Genomic DNA, 18068 nt, shown 5'->3' with positions numbered 1-18068 from the left:
GCCTCGTGGGCGACCGAGGAAGAGCGCGCCCGCGGCTCTGCCCGCCGCGCCCGTACGAATGTCCCTCGTGCCCGTTAATGTCTACGGGAGGAGCGCGTCGAAGCCTCCCGCGAGAGCTGCCAGCGTAGCATCACGCCGAGCGCTAAGCGTGAGCGTTCTGCTTACACTGCACTGAGCATTGTGGTTGACGAGACCTTGCAGCCGTCCAGCGTGCGTCCGGAGCAGCCGTCACCCGCGGGACCTAGCGCCCCATCCCATCCTCCGCGCAATCGCGCGTACGTGCTCATCGACTCCTCGCCCGCCGTCAGGGGGCCGTTACCCGCCGCACGGGCCGAGCGCGTCTGCGCCGAGCCTGAGTGCGAGAATCGGCTCCCGCCGCGCGGCAAGTATCGGTTTGCGAGTTGCAGGTCGTGCCGTGCGCGCAAGGTCGTGGCGAGGAATGTGGATGTGCAGCAGCAGGCTCCGCCGGCTGTCGCTACGCCGATGCGGGCTGTTGAGCAGCCGCGTGTTGTTGAGAGGCATGGGTGGACGTTGTTGACTGAGAACCCGGAGGAGGAGGAGGAGGAGGAGGAGGATGAGGATGAGGATGAGGAAGAAGGAGGTTTCGAGGTTGACGTGCAGCCGCTCCAAGATCTCCACGAGGATGCGTTCCTCCGCGCTCCGGACACGATGGCTACCCCGGGCCGCGCCCAGCCAGCAACAAGCATGGGCACGGCAACGTTCGCGCCTCTGCCGCAAGCACAGGAGGAGGAGGAGGAGGAGGAAGACCAGCTGGCGGCGGGCCCCTCCACGATTGCATCAACGACGGTTCGCAACGAGAAGCGCAAGACACCGCCGACGAACACGGACGCGTCTGCGATGCAGCAAGGATGGACGCGCGACCCGACGACGAATGGGTGGCATCGCGCGCCGCCGCCGCCGCCGCTGAAGGATAAAGAGAAACCGCGGTTCAAGCCGAGCGCGCTATCGTCTCTCCCCCTCTCCCTCCCCACATCCATACCCGAGCCTCCCCCCTCCGCACCCGCGTCGGTCTCTCCTCGAAATGCCGCGCCCGCGTCGGTCGCTTTTCCAACCGCCGCAAACGCCGCGCCGGAGCCGCTGGAGTACCAGACGAGCGCGGCGCTGCATGCGGCGCTGGCGGCGGAGCGGGCGTGCGGGGGATTGGTGCGGTTCAAGGGGAGCTGGGCGGTGATCGTCGCCCCTGAGACGCTGGTGGATGAGGTGCTCGTGAGGCGCGTGGCGGATGAGCTTGTTAGGGAGAGCGGGTATCCTGCGACGTGCGTTTCTCATTACTTTTCACTTGGCAGTTGGCAGCTGGATCTGATGAGGTGTGTTTTTTGGGTGAGTAGGACGGACCGGAATAATGTGACGATCGTGCTGCGTGGGACGTCGGGTACGATGCATATGCAGTGTGAGTGTGCGTCGGGGGGAGGGGGAGAGGGGATGGTGCGCCAGAGGTGCGGTGGGCAGGTGTGCTTGACGGTTGGTGAGACGGGGGAGCGGATCTTGGCGGGGATTACCAAGGGTCTAAGGGTGCTCATCGAGGTGACGCATCCGCAGCATTTCTGAGCCTGAGCAGCACTCATCACAATATTGTAAGTGTATCGTTTTGTTAGACGGTCGGTTGGTGTGTTTACTGCACGGGAAATTGTGTGCCTCCGTTTAAATATGTGGTTTGGCTTTGTAGTGTATTCTCGTGATGTGGAATAATACATGCCCTACTGCTAGGCGTGACGTATGCAGGGTGATCTGCCACTCCCTGGCCAGTGTGCCCCTCTGATAGTGCTCGCCGACTTGTGCGTGACTCCTACTCTGGGAGGCACATTGGTGGATACGTGCAGCATGAATTTATCAGCCAATAGTGCGCGGCACAATGCGCAAGGCAAGGATGTCTCAGTACAATTCGACGGCTCACACCACTCGCTGCTCCTTCAATTCGGATGGCTCGGACAGAAATGTCAATGGTAACACCCTTGACGCCGTGACGGTCTTCAGATACATCTTCAGAGCAAACTGAGAAGGCATGTGCGAGTGTTTGACTTGTGACTGTGACTGGCCACCACCAACAATTAATTCCTGACAGCTTGACAATCACGTGATCAACACCCGCTGTGCGTTTAGGACCCCGGGCCTCTGCTGGAAATTACACAGGCAGGGGCGGCCAGCATTGGATCGGCCATCAAAAGACGTCTTCGGTGTCGAAGGACGCGATTCTGCGATCGTGACCGCGAGATCTTGATAGATCTTGATAGATCTCAGTAGATCTTCTCAGCTCCGTGATAGGTTAAGTCACGCGTCACACGCACCCTTGAATTGACCTTTCAGTTCAAACATCACGCGTCACCAGCCGGTTAGAACTGCCGTTCCGGAGCTCTTTTCGCGCGTGGTTAGGTCCTACGGTATAAGCGCCTGAACTGAACTGAACTGAAGTTTTGTCCGGGGTCCCATGTCACAGGGGGTCGTGAACTAAGGTCCAGCCCAGTTGAAGCGTCACGCGTCACACCCCATGGGCCATGAACCTGTGGTCAAAAGGGTACAGTATTCAAAACTTGACGCATGTACATTGTCATCGCAAGAGTGTGCATGCTCGTGACCCAGATTTAATGACCAACTCAACATATAGGAGGCAACCGGTAAGGGGCAACACTTCGCACGGCTTGACTTCACGGTGGATCTCTCTGCTACTTCTGCAAGTCCGCTTTCCTTTCTCAGACAGCAAGCAGCGCACACTTACCACATTGGGGGCGCACTCATCCGCATCTAAGTTGCTGCGGTGTGACTTTGCCAGAAAAATTTACATTGCTGTACATAGCATGTATAAGGCTTTCCGGTCATACGTTCGCCTGTGCACGTGGAGAAAGCAGTCTCCGGTACGGTACCTTGAACTGCTGCTCCGAGCGGGACCGTCAATTCGGTGCTTCCTCCAGAGCCGACATGCAATACATGCCTGCAGATTGAATGTGATATCAGGCCATAGCACATTCACAATGGCAAGGCAGCATTGATCTTGAGCTTGCAGTCCTGGCAATTATCGCGCCGCTTTAAGGCGCTCATCCAGGATGAACAGGATGACCGGGACAGGGCAGCAGGTTATCTGTGCCGTGCTCGTCTCGCTTTTCCACGTCGCGGAAGAACCCTGGCCCCGTTGGGAGGTAGAGGGACAACTGGAGTTGTCGCTACAAGAACTGTACAGTCCCGTCATTGAGGTACATTTGTGAGCCAAGGCTCAACGAGGCGAGCCGTGCTCCTGCGCGCTTGCGCGATTCGACGACCTCGTGCGGTAGTTATTCGCATCCGATGGCGAACTGGGTGGGCACCAGACCTCGCAAGATGCACCACGGTGGCGCCTGGTTGGGGTCGACAGCCCGTAGATAAGACAGAAACGCGTTCGCCTCGACATCAATCATTCGCAAGATGGTCACGTTTGGAAAGGTGGAGGTCAACACGGTGTGTGCAGGGAAATCCCGGTCCATTTCGCAGCACGTCTGGTGGATAGTCAGCTCTCGACGGACGGGAAGCACAAGGAACGCTTCCCACTCGCAAGAGATCGCAAGAGAGCATTGAGCTCCCGTGCTGTGTCCAGCTCGCGCAGTGCAGGCGCATTGACAGGCGTTTGCCAGCCTTGGGTAAGAGTACACTTGATGCAACTGATATACAGCCTGGCGAGCATCGACGCTGATGACAATATCGTCTGGAGGCTCTCGTGCGGAAAGGGGGATCGCGCTTGGAAATAAAGAAAAAGGACCATCAGCGTATGGTACAATGGAGGGCTGAACATCGCGAGTCTCGTGTGGGTGAGACGCACGTGTTCGAGGGACGGCTTGCCCTCGAGAAACAGATACTCCATGAACAGCGGTGCTGAATTCAGCAGCCAAATTTGAAGACAGTGCAGGCGTGCCGCTCTGCAGCCCTTTAGTACTGAGCATGATGCGTGTGCGGCTTCTGCGTGCGATGCAAAGAGTGAAAAACGCCGCCAACGGTCGACGTGCTGAAGGAGTTGCACCATGTACGACGTGTACGTGCGCCACTCGTGGCTTTGTAAAAATACTGTCCAGTTAGTGCCTTTCAGAACGTGAGATCTCATGACAATATCGAGGGGTGAGTCCAAAAACCGCTCTACGAAGGTTGAGAGGTAAGTTGTGGACTGTACGCCAGTCAGGCGGAGGTAGAACCAGATCGTCGGGGTGCGAGGCGCGACGGTCCTCCAGCGCCGCGAGACGTGTAAGACTGTGACTGGAAATGACATGTAGTTTCAAAACCGTTGCTGTTGGTAGCCGACGTAGGCGTGCTCGGATATCAGTCCTAGGATGCTATCCCTGAGACCGTGGACTTCGTTTTGTGTCTGTAAAAAGAAGAGTCTGCTGCGTAAAGCTGTACTTGTTCTGCGAGATCCAAACGCACCTCAGCCTTGTCTGAGATGCTGCTTTGGAGAGGGCCCAGCAGTGGATGTGGCCACTCAAGCCTAACTCGCGCTAAAACGCGTGCGCGTGTCACATGGTCCTGGACGCGTCAGTGCAGGCTGTGGCGAGCGTCGAGTGCGCATTCTGGCACGCAACCTCCATCATCACCTCTGCTCTCGAAACGTCCTAGATGTCTGAAGAGAACAACGAGAATCGACCGACGAGACCGTGGTCCCGGCTGCCCTCAAACACTGGGCCCAGGATCGGCCGCATCGGCAGCTGGAACAGCACACCATCATCCTCAAAGTGCGTCGCATCTCCGTCGATCTCCGACAGTCGTTCTGATAGTCTTTGCAGTAGTGCCAGCAGGAGCAGCTCTGGGGGACCCAGGTTCGCGACTCTCAGAGATGTAGGCAGCAGCGGTCCTGCGCCCCCGATGGGCGGTTTCGGTGGGGGACGCGCCGGGAGTGAAGATGACGAGGATGAGGACGAACGTCAAGGTGAAGAGGGAGAGAGCTGGTTTGCTGGAGGAGAGAGGAGGTTTGTGCATACTTCAATATTGTTTCGCTGCCGGGTCTGAGCTCTCTCTGGGCACCCAGTGGTATATCCGTACAAAACCCGGGCCGACCTGGAGGTGACGTCCCTGGCGGGAACCTTGTGCGAGACTTACTCCGTAGGGCGGCCGAGTGCGTGACATAGTTCACTAGGTCGTGCTATGTGTACTGATTGCGAGCAGAGCGGGCCCTCCTCCTGGTCCTCCCACCACCGCTGCTCATAGCTCGACCTTTACTGGCGGCGGGCACACATTGGGTAGCGATGAAGTGGAAAGCCAGTATATTCCCGATCCTAATGCTCCTGCGGGTATGTGCTTCCTTCGTCATGTATATACCTTACGCGATTGACCAGTCCCGCTTGTCACAGAACCAGAAGAGGAGACCGCAATCCGTCACCTGACCTTCTGGCGGGATGGGTTCAGTGTTGAAGATGGAGAGTTGATGCGCTACGACACACCTGGGAACTCCCAGATACTGGCTGAAATCAACTCAGGGTGAGTCTTACGTGTTTTCGCTATCCTGATCGCCTTACGAGAGGAACCTCAGCCGCGCCCCGCCTCATATTCTCAACGTGTCCCCAGGACAGCCGGTCGAGCTGCGGGTAGTAAAGCGCCTGCAGGACGACTATGTGCCCACGACAAAGGCGAGCAGCGCGAGCACGTTCACGGGCAGCGGCCATCGCCTTGGCTCGCCGGTGCCGCCGTTGGCTACGAGCAGCTCTGGCGTGGCGAGCACCGCTGACATGCCGGGTTCGTTCCCCGCGCCCAGCACAGCGCCTTCTACCAGCGCTCGGGAGAGCACTCCAGAGAGCATTAGTGCAAGGTTTGAAGTCGACCGGACGCGCCCGACGACGAGTGTGCAGATCAGGCTGGCCGATGGTACTCGGTGCGTGGATGTGTTGCGGTCGTTGCTGCTGATTGTCGGCTGACGCTGTTGCATAGCATGGTCTGCCGGATGAACCTAACGCATACGGTTCGGGACATACGCAACTTCATCAACGCGTACGTGTCTGTCAATCCTCCCTCCGGGCAGTGCTGACAACGTATCTTCTTCGTAGATCCCGCCCGGAGAATCTCACGCGTCCGTATACGATCGGAACTACGTTCCCCAACCGTATCCTGGACGATGACAGCCAGACGGTTGAGGCTGCGCGCCTTGCGAACAGCGTCGTAGTGCAGAGGTGGGTTTGAGTAAGTACTGACTCTTGGATCTTTCTCGTCGTGATTCTGCAAGTACTCGGAGTCGTAGACTGGTTGTGGCTGTAGCTCAGTGAATATTATTCTTGTAAAATAGACTGCATGGCCTGCTGGTTGGATGCACCCGCCGAGTTGACTGAGTCCGGTTTTATGTGTGATCGATGGTCATCACGCATACGTGCCAGGCGTGAGCAAGTGAGATGCGCGCGACGCGCCTGTGGCAGCGCGACTTCGACTTCATCCGCACTCATCGCAATTCTACTCTTCTGTATTATGGCGCGAAAGCCTCCCTCACAACCCCAGCCAAGCCAGTCTCAGCGCCGGCGACATCGACGAAGAGATGATGATGAAGAAGAAGACAACAACGCGAGGGTGCAAAGTGACGCGGAGGAAGCAGCAGACGGAGTGGACGAGGACATGGAAGTGGACGTCGCGCAAAACGTGAGCAACGGTCCCTTATGCTACAACAAAAGGATCAAATGGGCCCGTACAGGAGCTGGAGAGAAAAGCAAACGATCTCGTCCGTCTCGCGCTGTTCACGGAAAGCAAGCGGGTCCCGCTCAAGAGAGACGAAATATCAAAGAAAGGTGCGTCGATGTGCTACGCCTACTATCTTCGTGCTTCACTTGGCTGCAGTTCTCGGATCCAACACGCGCTCATTCAACCTCGTGCTTGCGCGCGCACAGGACATCTTGCGCAAGACGTTCGGGATGGAGCTTCATGAGCTGCAGACGCGCGGTGCCAAGTTAGAGAAGGACAAGGACGCGAACAGCAAGGAGAGCGAGCTCCTGAAGAACACAGGCGTCAGGAAACGCGGTGCGTCGTCCCTTTGTGCTCGTCCATTTGGTCCCACTCATGCAGCCCACTGCTAGCCGCACCGATCGGGACGAAGGCGTACATCCTGCGGTCGGTGCTGGACCCTGCGATTATCGAGCGCGCATGTGCACCAGACGCGGACATCCTGGCGATCGAGCGTGAGGATATGGCGAACAATGATGAGGTCTACACCGACGAGGATGACGACGGGCCGTGCACGCGCTCGGTGGGGAGCATCCTGGCCTGGGAGCGGTCCGACGAGCTGGGCTCGGTCGGCGTGTTGTACACCATCCTCGCGTTGATCTTGGTAGATGGCCGTGTCATGAGAGACAGTACGTGTTCCGTATCATGCTCTCTCATATTCCGATGTCCTGATACAAATGCCAGATGACCTGCGAAGCCTGTTGAAACGCCTCAATCTTGGCCACGGCGCCACGCTCCCGCTAAGCAGCCGCTCGACAAGCACATCCCTCACGGTCGACGCCTACCTCGCGCAGCTCCTTCGGCAGGGCTACCTCGAACGACAACGCATTGGCGAGACGAAGGGGGCTGGCAAGCGTGGGCGTGTGTCCGCGGCGGCGCCGGCGGGCGACGACGGCGCGAATGCAGTCGAGTGGCGCTGGGGTCCGCGTGCGATGAGCGAGGTGGGCGAGCGTGCCGTCGCCCGGTTCGTGGCGGAGTTTATGGTGGACGGGCCGAAGGCGGAGAGTGAGGATGAGAGCGCGGGGGATGATGCAGAGAGGAGAAAGAAGGTCGAGGTGGTGATGAAGGGCGTCGAGAGGGCTGCGGGTGGTGATCCGTTGCAGAATCTGGTATGAGTGAGCCGGTGCACATTCGTTATTCAGTATTAATGCTGTCTCTCTTATGGTACATTTGCGAAACCAGTCTAGTCAGGGTGCACCTTGCTCATCTCTCTGGCCAGAACAAATCCTCAAAAGACAACATCAGCGTTGCAGAACGTGCGAGGTACGCCCGCCCTCTCAGGCGCCCCTTCTGCTACGCGGTCAGGTGACGCTGCGTTCATGCGTGCGTGCTACGCGCAAAGCGGGCGGGCCGGGGAGCCTCGCATGCTGCATCACTTGATCCTCGGCTCTCACGCGAATCGAATGCAATCCTTCGAGGATATATTCTGGGAGGGCAGCGTGGCACACGATGGCTCTAACGACGTGGTTGCCTACTGCCCGCCGCCCAAATGGCCCTTCGAACGAGGGTGTTCCTCCTCGCCGTCAGCATATATCTCTGCTCCGCCGTCTCCGCTGCTTTCAACCGTGCAGCATGTCAATATCCGACCAGCGATCCACTCGAAGGCTGCGCCTCCAACACGCTGCTCGTCGGCTCCTCCACCCACGCCAACTTTTCCTCGGTCCAATCCGCCATCCTCAGCCTGCCCAACGACACCACCGCGTACACGATCCTCATCGAGGAGGGGAACTACACTGAGCAGCTGAATGTGACGCATCCGGGACCGGTGACGCTGTTGGGGCAGACCTCCGCACCGACAGAGCGCACGCAGAATCGCGTCGCGGTGTTCTGGGCGGCGGTCGCGGGGACGGGCGACAACGCATACACTTCCGTGTTGACCGTCGCGCCGACGCTGAACGCGAGCTTAACGGGCTCGGGACCCAATGGGAATGCGGTGCCGCCCGGGACACCGTTCGGGAATGTGGATTTCAGGGTGTATAATGTGGATTTTGTGAATGACTATGCGCCGTACTCAGATGGGCCCAGCTTGGCGGTGAGCGTGAGCTATGCGAATAGCGGGTTCTACTATAGTGGGTTTTATAGCTACCAGGACACGGTGAGGACCGCTTCGTCTGATCTCAAAACCCCGCTATGCTGATTCAGAATACGATGAGCAGATTTACATCGGCAAGCTGGGCAACGCGTACTTTTACGGCAGCGAGATTGCGGGACAGACGGACTTTTTCTATGGATTCGGCACGGCGTGGATCAACTCGTCGCTGGTGACGCTGCGCGGATGTGGGGGTGGAATCACAGCATGGAAAGGAACGAACACGACATTTGAGAACAAGTATGGGGTGTACATACATGAGTCAACGGTAAGAAAGGCGAACAATAGCCTGGATATCGCTGGCGAGTGTGCACTCGGGCGGCCCTGGGTGAGTCTCTCTCCTCATCTACTCCCGCAATCTCACTCTGACCAGCACAACTCACCTATGAAGAACGCACAAATGCGCGCCATCTTTGCGAACGACTATCTCGACGATAGTATTAGGCCATCGGGGTACATCGAGTGGCAGTCGACGGACCCGCGGATCGATTACAACACGACGATGGCCGAGTTTTACGACGTTGGGCCCGGATTCAACCTCACGGGGCGGTTAGAAGCGGGGCTGACGTGGTTGATGACGCCGGAGGAGTATGAGCCGTATTCGAGCGCGGAGAAGGTGTTCCAGTATCCGTTCAATGGGACGTTTGGGAATGTCGCGTGGATTGATTTTGAGCCGTGGCAATAGTCTGTGGATAGTCATAAGACGATGGGGGCTGCCTGAAGTTGCCGTCACAGTTCGCGCCACAGCATGCATATGAATCGAGTACGTTGGTCGGCCTGGTGTTAGAACTGATCAACCTACGAGACACAGTCCGCTTACGCCAACGGCCCTGCACAGCCATGATGATTCTCCATAAATTCTGCTATTACATTCAGTCAATTTAACTCGTCGTAGCAACGTTCTCGCGTTCCTGCGTAACTGTATGAAGGGTAAAACACCTGATGGAAAATGATCGACTACTGCCCATGTGACCTCTCCTGCTCCAGCTTGCTCGCCTCGTAGCACTGCAGAGTAACGCTCGCCAGGAAGCCGGGTATGCACTGCTCCTGGTTTACCCAGTACTGCATGAGCTGTGGTAATTCTTCCGGACCGCCCTCGCCCTGAGCGACGAGCTGCATCCGCATGCCCTCGCCCTCGCCCGACCCCGTCGGCTGGAACACGAACGCAGCGTTCAAGTCGAACATCGACGTCACACGCACCTGCCCGTTCGGGTAGAACGCGAGCTTCACGCCTAGGATCGACGCGATCGCCTCGCGGAACTCGGCACTCTTTGCGGAAAAAACCTGCGACGACATGACAGTGTGAGTAGTGGGGTCTTTGGAAGGAGATGAGAAACGCGCACCTGCTGCAGCCGCAACAGCCGCTTCTCCTTCTGCTTCAGCTGATCCTGCAGCTCGGCTTTCTCCTTGCTGAGCACCTCCCAACTCTCTCGCGGCACCAAATCTTGGCCGCTCACAGCTGCACCTCCCTTCACTCCGCTCTCCTCGAGCTCTTTCAACCGATTCAGAAGTGCTTCATTCTCGCCTTTGAGACGGTCCATGGCAGCTTTGCTCAGGTCTTCCCACTGCTGCGCCGGATTGTCCCTGAGAGACAGCACACGCATGCCCGGCGGCAAATGCCTGCCCGCACCGATCTCCCCGCGGAGCTCGAACAAAGTCTGCTCCAGCTCCTCGATCCTCTGTTCGAGTGCCTCTGAAACTTTCTCCGCTTCTTCGAGGGCTAAACGAATGAAGGTGCTTAGAGGACTATCAGTTTCATTCCAAGCTATGCATGACGCACCTTTTTCGGCTTCTAGCCTGGCAGCCTGCTCCTTCCGTAGATCGTCTCGTAACCGTTTGAAACCTTCGCCTTCGCCACGCTGGGAAGCACTAACAACGAGCTCACCCAAGTCTTGCTCGGTCTGCAGCACCGAGGCTCTGTACTCAGCAAGCAGATCTTCCAATTGATTGATCCGCTCCGCAGCAGATCCTTCCTTTTTTATATCCTGTTCTTGCGAGAGTTCCTGAGAGTATGAGTCCTGCAATAGCCACGGATATGGGTTTGAATGCTTCATGAAGCCATGTTGGGCTCACCAGCATAGCCTTTAAGAAATCGATATCTGTCTTCTGTATGGAGTTCTCAAGCTCGCGACGCAGGAGCTTGTCCTTGTCTTCGCGTGCTTCGACTTGCAGCTGCTCTACCGATGTCTTCAGCTCAGAGACACGTTGTTCGGATTCAGCGAGTTCGGTTTCCCGTCGGCGGAGACTGACAACAGTAGAGCCGTGCTTCTCAAGTAGACGTGCATGTGCGAGGCGGAGATCTGAGAGACTCTGGGTAATGGACACTGGAGTTTTCGATGGTGTCGAAGGAGCTGCATGCTCAATTTCCCTACAAAGCGTCAGCTGCAAGATATTGAGACCTTGGACACACTCACCACGCCTCTCGCTCCTTCCTTGAGGCCTCGAGTTCAGCCTCAAGCCGGACCACTTTGTCTCGCAATTCCTCTGCTCCTCGAGCTTTACGCTCAAGGTCGCGATTCTGCTCCCTCATGACCTCGATGCTCGCGTGCCTATCTCTCATCCGAAGCAACTCGGACCGTGTCGTCGCATTCTCAGCCTCAAGCGCATGCATCTTCTCCAGCTGTCGCTCAAGTTCAGGTCGGTATACCCTCCAATTCTCCACTTCATGTTCCTCGTGGATGGACATGTCGTGCGACGCATTGAGGTCATCGAATTGCATCTGTAATTCTTGAACAGCCTTGTTTCTCTCTTCTGCGAGACGCTTGAATTCTGCTGACTGATCTTCGAGGAGAGAGACCTGCCGAGTGAGCGCCATGATTTGTGACTTCTGAGTGGCGATGGTCTGGCTGGTGCTTCTGGCTAGCGACGCGTGTTCATCTTTCAAGCTTGCATACTGTTCCTGCAGACTTTGTAGATCACCTTGAAGCTGTGATAGACGATCCCGATGTTGACGCTACGTTCAAACTGCCTCAAACCCAAACGTTTGGGGAAAGAGTGAGGAATAAAGCATACTTTTGTTTGTTCGCGTTCTTTCTTTAACAGCTCGTTCTCCCTCATCTCTTCTTCCTCCCTATCTGACAGGAAGCGTCTGTCCCGTTCGAGGGAGTCAATCTGGATCTGCTGCTCCTTGACCGTCTTCTGCAGCTCCGCCCTCAGTGTTTGCAGCTCTGCCAACTCAGTTTGCATTCTTAGATGAGCCGCATTAGAGGAGTATGAGTTATAAAGCTGTTTCCGCCTAGAGGTAGAGAGCTGTGGGTCTGTTGAGGCGATGAGAGGCGTTCACTGACTTGCCGGAGCGAGGGCCATCCGACGTACCGCTTTCGAGCTCTGCAGCCAATGAGTCACGTTTGCGCGACCTCAACACGGAGGTTGGCAACCTACTTGATGAAGAGGCATTTGTTGGCGTATAGAATGTACTGTTGTCCATTGCGAAGAATGCAGTGGTCCGCTGCGCGATGGACGCGGTCAAGTCGTTTGGGACCGTCTAGCGCCCACCACCATATGGGCGTCTGTCGACGGCGTGCCACTTATTACTCAGAACTCAGAACTCTGGAACTGTGTTGATCCCGACAGTTGCGCCCAACTCACCTCTTCCCACCCAATTTCCCCCTCCAAAATTCCTGGAATATATTGCTCACGTACCCGTGTCATCGTCTTGTCTCGATTTCCCAAGCATGTCTGACTACGGTGACTTCGTCGACGAGGACGATGTCCCTCTGTCCTCGCGTGCCAGCAGGGGTGCAAAGCGAAAGGGGATGGGAGATGACGACGACGACGAGTACAGAATTCGGGGAGCATTGAAGCCGTACCGCACTACGAGCTACACTACACAGGCGTTGTACGGTACGCATTCACCATGACTGTCTCGTCCTAGCCGCCGACGCAAAATTCCTCAGAACAAATTGTAAGCGACGACATTGATCTCTCGCCGGACTATCAGCGTGGTGAATACAACCTGACTGGTCTATTGCCGTGCTGTTGACTGATTCCAAACATCATTCCAAGAGGTGGTATGGCCCGAATCTAAGCAAATAGGTACGGGTCTCTCATATTGAACTTCAGACTAGCTTTACTCAGACCCGACCAGGGTTGATCGACTCCATTCTAAGGAACTTCTATGTTCCTCCCCTCATCTTCGGTATGTGCGACCCTCTGAAGACATAGCATGCGTTTCTTATCCTGCGCCACAGCCGTGGTATACCGTGAAGATAGTTCCGAACGAAGGGTCTGCATCGATGGCAAGCAGCGTTTGACGTCTATATTCAGGTAAGGCAAAGCTTCTGCGTTCATGACGCCGCAGAGCAACTGACTTCCGCTCTGTTGCAGATTCCTAAACGGCGAAGTGAGTTCATTGTACACTGTCGCCTGTTCAGACGCTGATGGATGGGACGACAGATTTACTGTAGGCCTCCGAACACAAATCGTTAGTAATCTTGCTGATGGTCACTTCTTATGCAGATAAGGATTCGTGAGTTCACGCTCTGCATGTCCGTCCCTTTGAGGTAAACCAACTGCTGCAGATTTACTGGAGAGAGGCTTGTTTACAAAGACATTGGCAAGTTCAAAAGCATACGAGTGCTTCCTGAGCGCTATCAGAAGATCTTCCGCAACAAGCAAATGGTATAAAGTGTTTGGTTAATCGACTACCGACAATCAACTGATAATGTCTCCCAGGTGTGCATAGAATACCAGGATTTAAGTAATGACTATGAGAGGGAGATCTTCCAGGTATGCCAACATTTTTCTCCGTAGTATCCACTTCTCACATCGCAGAAGCGAGTTCAACTCGGCATGGCTCTTACGCCCGCAGGTTCGTACTCACACTGCAATGATTATTAGCGTCACTAACACGGATCTGACACAGAGAAGCTACAAGCCACGAAAAGCCCCATGGCGACGTTTGTGCGCGACCTGCAAAACGATTATGTTAACGAAAGCCTCGCGGTACTGCTCCCCTGGGACACGAACCGCGGGAGCGATTTCCGCTGTGTCACCTCGTCCGTAGTCCTCATGAATGATCTGGCGTCTGCGAACAACGCAATTGCCTTTCCGACGTTGCAGAAGATGCTCTCGCGCCCCGACGAACCTGAGAGCAAGTTTCGGGACCAGGTCCACCAGACGTATCAAATATTCCTGATGCTCGCGCAGGACGACACGTACAGCTCCGCATTCCGCCTCCTTGACGTCAAGAAGCTCGCGCCAGTTGAGTTCATAGCGACTGTCGCACTCATTCACAACCAGAAGTACAAGATGACGCTCGCACAACTCGCGGAGGCGATCAAACACATGCGTCAGGACATACGCGCGAGGGAGGTCGACATCCGGCTGAACCAGCGCGTGCTGAACGCGATGATCGACTTTGTTCGCGATCTCAAGCCGTCGGATATGAAGCCTGATCCGAAGCATCTCGCCGCTGCTAAGCTCCGGCCACTTAAGAGGAAGCGGAACGAGGAGGACGGCGAAGATGGGGAAGTCCCTGACAGGAAGAAGCGAGTGGAATCCTACCCCTCGGTAGTCACTGCCTCTCAGGCGCATTCGATGGCCCCACCATCTGCCCTTCCCAAGCTGCAAACTAAAACAGAACGTCCTGCGTCACCAGCCATACCACGCGCTCCCACGGCAACTCCTCCACCTCTGCCGTCCGGCCCTTTTGATAGGCTAGCCTCAATCAGGCTTGCAAAGAAATCTGCTCTTCCGGAAAGGCCCTCGACGATAGTGACTCAATTATCGAGACCATCACACGGTACAGATAACCTAACTGTGACATAATTTATTGTGATCGATTGCACCACAGGAATACAGTCAATAATGCCCCAGCCCAACGCCACGCCATTGCCAAGGCATAGCAGTATGGACCACCGCGAGCCAAACCCGTCCTCCCCCATCACTCCCACTGACCTTCCACCGCCACGCGGCAAACACCTCAAAGAATCATTAATGGCACGCATGGCGGCCCTTCCCTTGACCGGCGATGATGCATTGCGCCATCAACACCCATCTGTCAGGCGACCATACCCCAGGCCGCCGCACGATGACTACGACTACAGAGAGCCGAAGCGGTACAGCTACGACGGTGGGCACCGATAGCAGCGCGTGGATGACAATCCACTGTCCCCTCGCTCTGGCCCGCCGAGCGACGAGTATGGACGCGAATGCTACAGCTGTGGTGGTCAGTGGCGACCGCCGGATGAGCTGCGCTGATCGCGCGGTTACCAATCATAGGGACCAGTGCTAGCTTCATTTCGAGCAGCAAGAATGATACATGGACTCTCGCATGATGTAGCTGGTGACTAGTTGAATCGTAGGGTACATTATAATTTGTGTTTTATGAACTGTCATAATGTGATTTGCCCATACGTGTGTGGTACAACGACAAGAAATATCATGACTTCACACAGCGGATTCCGAGACATAGAATGAATACAATTAGAAAGCAACTACAGCAATGCGAAAGTCAACGCATGCGTAACGAAAGACAGATTTAACTACATAGTGGTAAGTATTCCAGCCCAAAATCGCCCGCGCAAGAATAGATAGCCCACACATATTGTCGAGATGAAGACGTCGGAGGTGTTCTAACCTACTTTCCATGCCCAGAAGGGGCCTTCGCGAAAGCGCGGAAGATGAGAAAACATATGGCATGCGGAAAGGGGAACGCGATGCTCACCTAGAGGATCCGATTTCTCGTGCTGCGCGCCCGTCCAGATGCCCAGGACGCCCATCGCAGACGTCACTCCGCCAATCTGAACGCCCTCGCTCGTCCATTCGTCCGGGTCGCCGTCTTTCCGGCCAGTCTGTCGCACAGGTCTGCATCAGCAAACACACACGCGAACACGCAGCGGAGTTGCACGTACGAAGATGACCGTCCATCGGACGCTGCCATCCGCGAGCGTGCGCACGGCGCCCTTGAGCTTGCGCGGCTGCCCAGTCGTCGTCAAGCCCGATGTTTCGCCCGCGATTTGGATGATCGGTCGGTTGGGGTATGCAGCAATGGGCGAGGGCGAGTAGGATACGACGCGGAGGCGCATTGGCACGATGCGGACCGCCTCCGTGAGCTGTGGGTCGTTGAAGCCACCTGAGAGCTAGATGAGAGGCGTAAGCGATGACGAAGACAAAGATGCGCAATCGGGGATACGTACGTTGTGCGCTAAATGTAATGATGATGAGCAAAGTAGGGACGTCGTTCATGTGGTGTCACTCACTTCTCAAATCACAATAGTCAAGCCAGCATATGCATCGCCTACGAGTAGCGTACGTCAGCGACGTGAAGACATTCCCGCAACGCACAACGCACCTCCACACTCCCGTAACGCCCGCCCAGTCCCACCCGTCGCTCATGGATGCGCACCCTATCGTCGAGGGGACTGAAGCGCCAGCCATACCGCTGACCTGTTTCTCCACACATCGCGAACTGAACACGCTCGCGCTGACATCCATCGGGGCACTGCCCGCACGCAGGCTTTCGAGTGCGGTCAGCCCGTTGAACTGTTCCGGCCCCACCGCCTCGCGCAGGTTCGCCTCGACGATGACGCGCGCGGCTGCGAGGTACGCCCAGTCGGGGAGCAGTAGAGCTTCATCTGGCGGTTGCACAGTTTGTTCGGGCGAGCCGGACAGAGCGCACTCTTCGTCGTCCTCGTCACTGCTGCTGGAATAGTCGTAGTCCAGACACTGTGTCATGTCCTCCTCTTCGGCACACTCGTCTTCGCAGGTGGTTTCCGCGGACTGGTTGTCCTCAACGGGGAGGAACGGTCCCCAGTATCGGTTGGGCGATAGATAGCGTAAATTGTATGCGCGCATGCGTGCGAGGCGACGTGCACGCCGGTTCTGCGCCACGATGCTCATGTCGGGCAAAGACGACCCAGCAGTGTCGTCGACCGGTTCTTCATCGTCCGAAGCGGTAATGAAGTCTTCTTGCTCGATCCGATCACACGTGGAGTCGACCATATCCTTAGCGGCATCTTCGTCTGCCTCGTCCAGAGAGTCTACGCCATCTGCGATGCTATCGTTGGTGACTTCCTCACTGCCAACTGGAGGGACCGGCAAAAAGCCAGTATATGAAACCACACGCCCGAGAGCCTGAATCAAACGGGCCTGCAGCGTGCTGAGGTCGTTGATCATCACGCCACCCTCCCATTCGATGCCCGAAAGCTTCTGCGCGAGCGATGGTGGGTAGCCATGGCGAAAGAGCGCTTCGAGCCACGAGATGTTCTTCGACAAAGATCGCGCAGACGGATGAGTCTGGGGAGGAAAGATCGAGTAGCCTGGGAAGGTGGGCTCGATACCAGGACCATGTGGGATGTAAGAGGGGTATGATCGGGGAATGGAGTAGCAGATTGTTGGGGGGAACGGGAGAGCGGTGCGTACGACGGAAATGATCGATTCCAGAACGAAGATGTCGGAATCGACTTGTTCGGCGAGGGTGAGTTCGCTCTGAGATAATATTAAACTGCTAGAATAGGAGCCACTCGCCGCAGATGCTGTCGTGCGCCGGAAGTAATTCATCGTCCAAACCCTCCGTCGGAACTCCTTGCCCCACTCCAGGTTGTCCCTCTGCTGGTCTTCGTCGGATGAACCCTGCCTCGGGTCGTCAAATGTGGTCAGGAAGACCTCGCGCCAAAGGTGCTGGTCCGTAGAGTGGTATACGATGGTATGGAGGACGTGGCAGGTCTGTGCGAGAGAGGCGATCGCAGTCGGAAAGCCGGCGGCGGCAGTGAGGATGAGGATCTGCTCTGTGACCTCAGCGGGGAGAGACTGGATGGATGCTAGAGGTCGAGCGGCAGGCATTGCGTCGGACGATATCATGAGGGGCGTGCAAGGGGGGCCGCTCTGAGCGGGAAGAGGAACGCTGGGGATGAGATGAATCAGCGACGGCACACGGTCTCGAGACCGAGATGGAGGGTTTAAGACGGCAAGATTTAATCATCGGTTAAGGTACCGGATGTGAAAGCAAGCCGTGACCAGAGGCCCAAGAATAGCGCAAAAGGCATGAGGATGGCATACAGAGGATACGCACCTGAAGAGAATTAAATACTAGTTTTCAGTAGGACGGGTAGTACGAGGAGGTCGACCTGAGCTGAGCCGAGGGCGAAAGCGAAATGCGAGGAGGCTGATGTGGTGACGATGCTTGCTGACCAAACACGCCGGCGAATCAGGCTTTGGAGATGATGAATGGCAGCGCATGCATCTACACCATGTTGGAAGCGAGGTCGGAGATGCGACGAGGGAGAGGAGAGGTACGCAATACCAGTGAAAATCCCGTAAGGTCAAAGAGAGAGATCGAGCGCTTAGATACTCTCGCGAATATCTCACT

General features: G+C 56.3%; 8 protein-coding genes across 8 annotated transcripts; 5 read left to right on the top strand and 3 right to left on the bottom strand.

The window, feature by feature from the left end:
- On the top strand, window positions 1–1653 carry LAESUDRAFT_732600 (uncharacterized protein). The gene is made up of 3 exons (XM_040910271.1): window positions 1–148; window positions 202–1277; window positions 1350–1653. The coding sequence occupies exons 1-3, from the start codon at window positions 59–61 to the stop codon at window positions 1567–1569; spliced, it is 1386 nt and encodes a 461-aa protein (XP_040757835.1). The 5' UTR covers window positions 1–58; the 3' UTR covers window positions 1570–1653.
- Window positions 1654–3085: 1432 nt separating this feature from the next.
- LAESUDRAFT_753346 (uncharacterized protein) lies at window positions 3086–4449 on the bottom strand. The gene is made up of 2 exons (XM_040911768.1): window positions 3538–4449; window positions 3086–3485 (listed from the first exon to the last, which is right to left on the bottom strand). The coding sequence occupies exons 1-2, from the start codon at window positions 4244–4246 to the stop codon at window positions 3400–3402; spliced, it is 795 nt and encodes a 264-aa protein (XP_040757834.1). The 5' UTR covers window positions 4247–4449; the 3' UTR covers window positions 3086–3399.
- Window positions 4450–4836: 387 nt separating this feature from the next.
- LAESUDRAFT_666861 (SEP-domain-containing protein) lies at window positions 4837–6144 on the top strand (the record flags this gene model as incomplete). The annotated part of the gene is made up of 7 exons (XM_040905274.1): window positions 4837–4940; window positions 5000–5086; window positions 5137–5261; window positions 5322–5448; window positions 5501–5839; window positions 5896–5955; window positions 6012–6144. 7 exons carry the CDS (start codon window positions 4837–4839, stop codon window positions 6142–6144), a joined length of 975 nt encoding a protein of 324 aa, XP_040757833.1.
- Window positions 6145–6381: 237 nt separating this feature from the next.
- Window positions 6382–7792, top strand: LAESUDRAFT_688539 (MAGE-domain-containing protein). The gene is made up of 5 exons (XM_040905996.1): window positions 6382–6591; window positions 6644–6737; window positions 6787–6966; window positions 7023–7298; window positions 7354–7792. Exons 1-5 carry the CDS (start codon window positions 6424–6426, stop codon window positions 7782–7784), a joined length of 1149 nt encoding a protein of 382 aa, XP_040757832.1. The 5' UTR covers window positions 6382–6423; the 3' UTR covers window positions 7785–7792.
- Window positions 7793–8158: 366 nt separating this feature from the next.
- On the top strand, window positions 8159–9443 carry LAESUDRAFT_666858 (carbohydrate esterase family 8 protein; the record flags this gene model as incomplete). Its single annotated transcript, XM_040905273.1, has 3 exons — window positions 8159–8764; window positions 8826–9086; window positions 9150–9443. 3 exons carry the CDS (start codon window positions 8159–8161, stop codon window positions 9441–9443), a joined length of 1161 nt encoding a protein of 386 aa, XP_040757831.1.
- Window positions 9444–9572: 129 nt separating this feature from the next.
- On the bottom strand, window positions 9573–12221 carry LAESUDRAFT_709296 (MAD-domain-containing protein). The gene is made up of 7 exons (XM_040906715.1): window positions 12074–12221; window positions 11771–12015; window positions 11176–11711; window positions 10832–11126; window positions 10539–10776; window positions 10102–10478; window positions 9573–10042 (listed from the first exon to the last, which is right to left on the bottom strand). Exons 1-7 carry the CDS (start codon window positions 12183–12185, stop codon window positions 9716–9718), a joined length of 2130 nt encoding a protein of 709 aa, XP_040757830.1. The 5' UTR covers window positions 12186–12221; the 3' UTR covers window positions 9573–9715.
- Window positions 12222–12432: 211 nt separating this feature from the next.
- LAESUDRAFT_666852 (uncharacterized protein) lies at window positions 12433–14527 on the top strand (the record flags this gene model as incomplete). Its single annotated transcript, XM_040905272.1, has 10 exons — window positions 12433–12601; window positions 12655–12702; window positions 12764–12793; window positions 12846–12896; window positions 12949–13024; window positions 13085–13111; window positions 13279–13378; window positions 13433–13486; window positions 13535–13568; window positions 13623–14527. 10 exons carry the CDS (start codon window positions 12433–12435, stop codon window positions 14525–14527), a joined length of 1494 nt encoding a protein of 497 aa, XP_040757829.1.
- Window positions 14528–15163: 636 nt separating this feature from the next.
- On the bottom strand, window positions 15164–17823 carry LAESUDRAFT_574256 (uncharacterized protein). The gene is made up of 7 exons (XM_040903012.1): window positions 17772–17823; window positions 16053–17603; window positions 15961–15998; window positions 15898–15905; window positions 15613–15840; window positions 15426–15552; window positions 15164–15362 (listed from the first exon to the last, which is right to left on the bottom strand). Exons 2-7 carry the CDS (start codon window positions 17558–17560, stop codon window positions 15334–15336), a joined length of 1938 nt encoding a protein of 645 aa, XP_040757828.1. The 5' UTR covers window positions 17561–17603; window positions 17772–17823; the 3' UTR covers window positions 15164–15333.
- Window positions 17824–18068: the final 245 nt, after the last annotated feature.

This window comes from Laetiporus sulphureus (genome assembly GCF_001632365.1).
Source record: "Laetiporus sulphureus 93-53 unplaced genomic scaffold LAESUscaffold_93, whole genome shotgun sequence".
NCBI classification, from domain to species: Eukaryota; Fungi; Basidiomycota; class Agaricomycetes; order Polyporales; family Laetiporaceae; genus Laetiporus; species Laetiporus sulphureus.
Note: the sequence above shows the minus strand (reverse complement) of the source record. Positions and strands in the feature narration are given on the sequence as shown.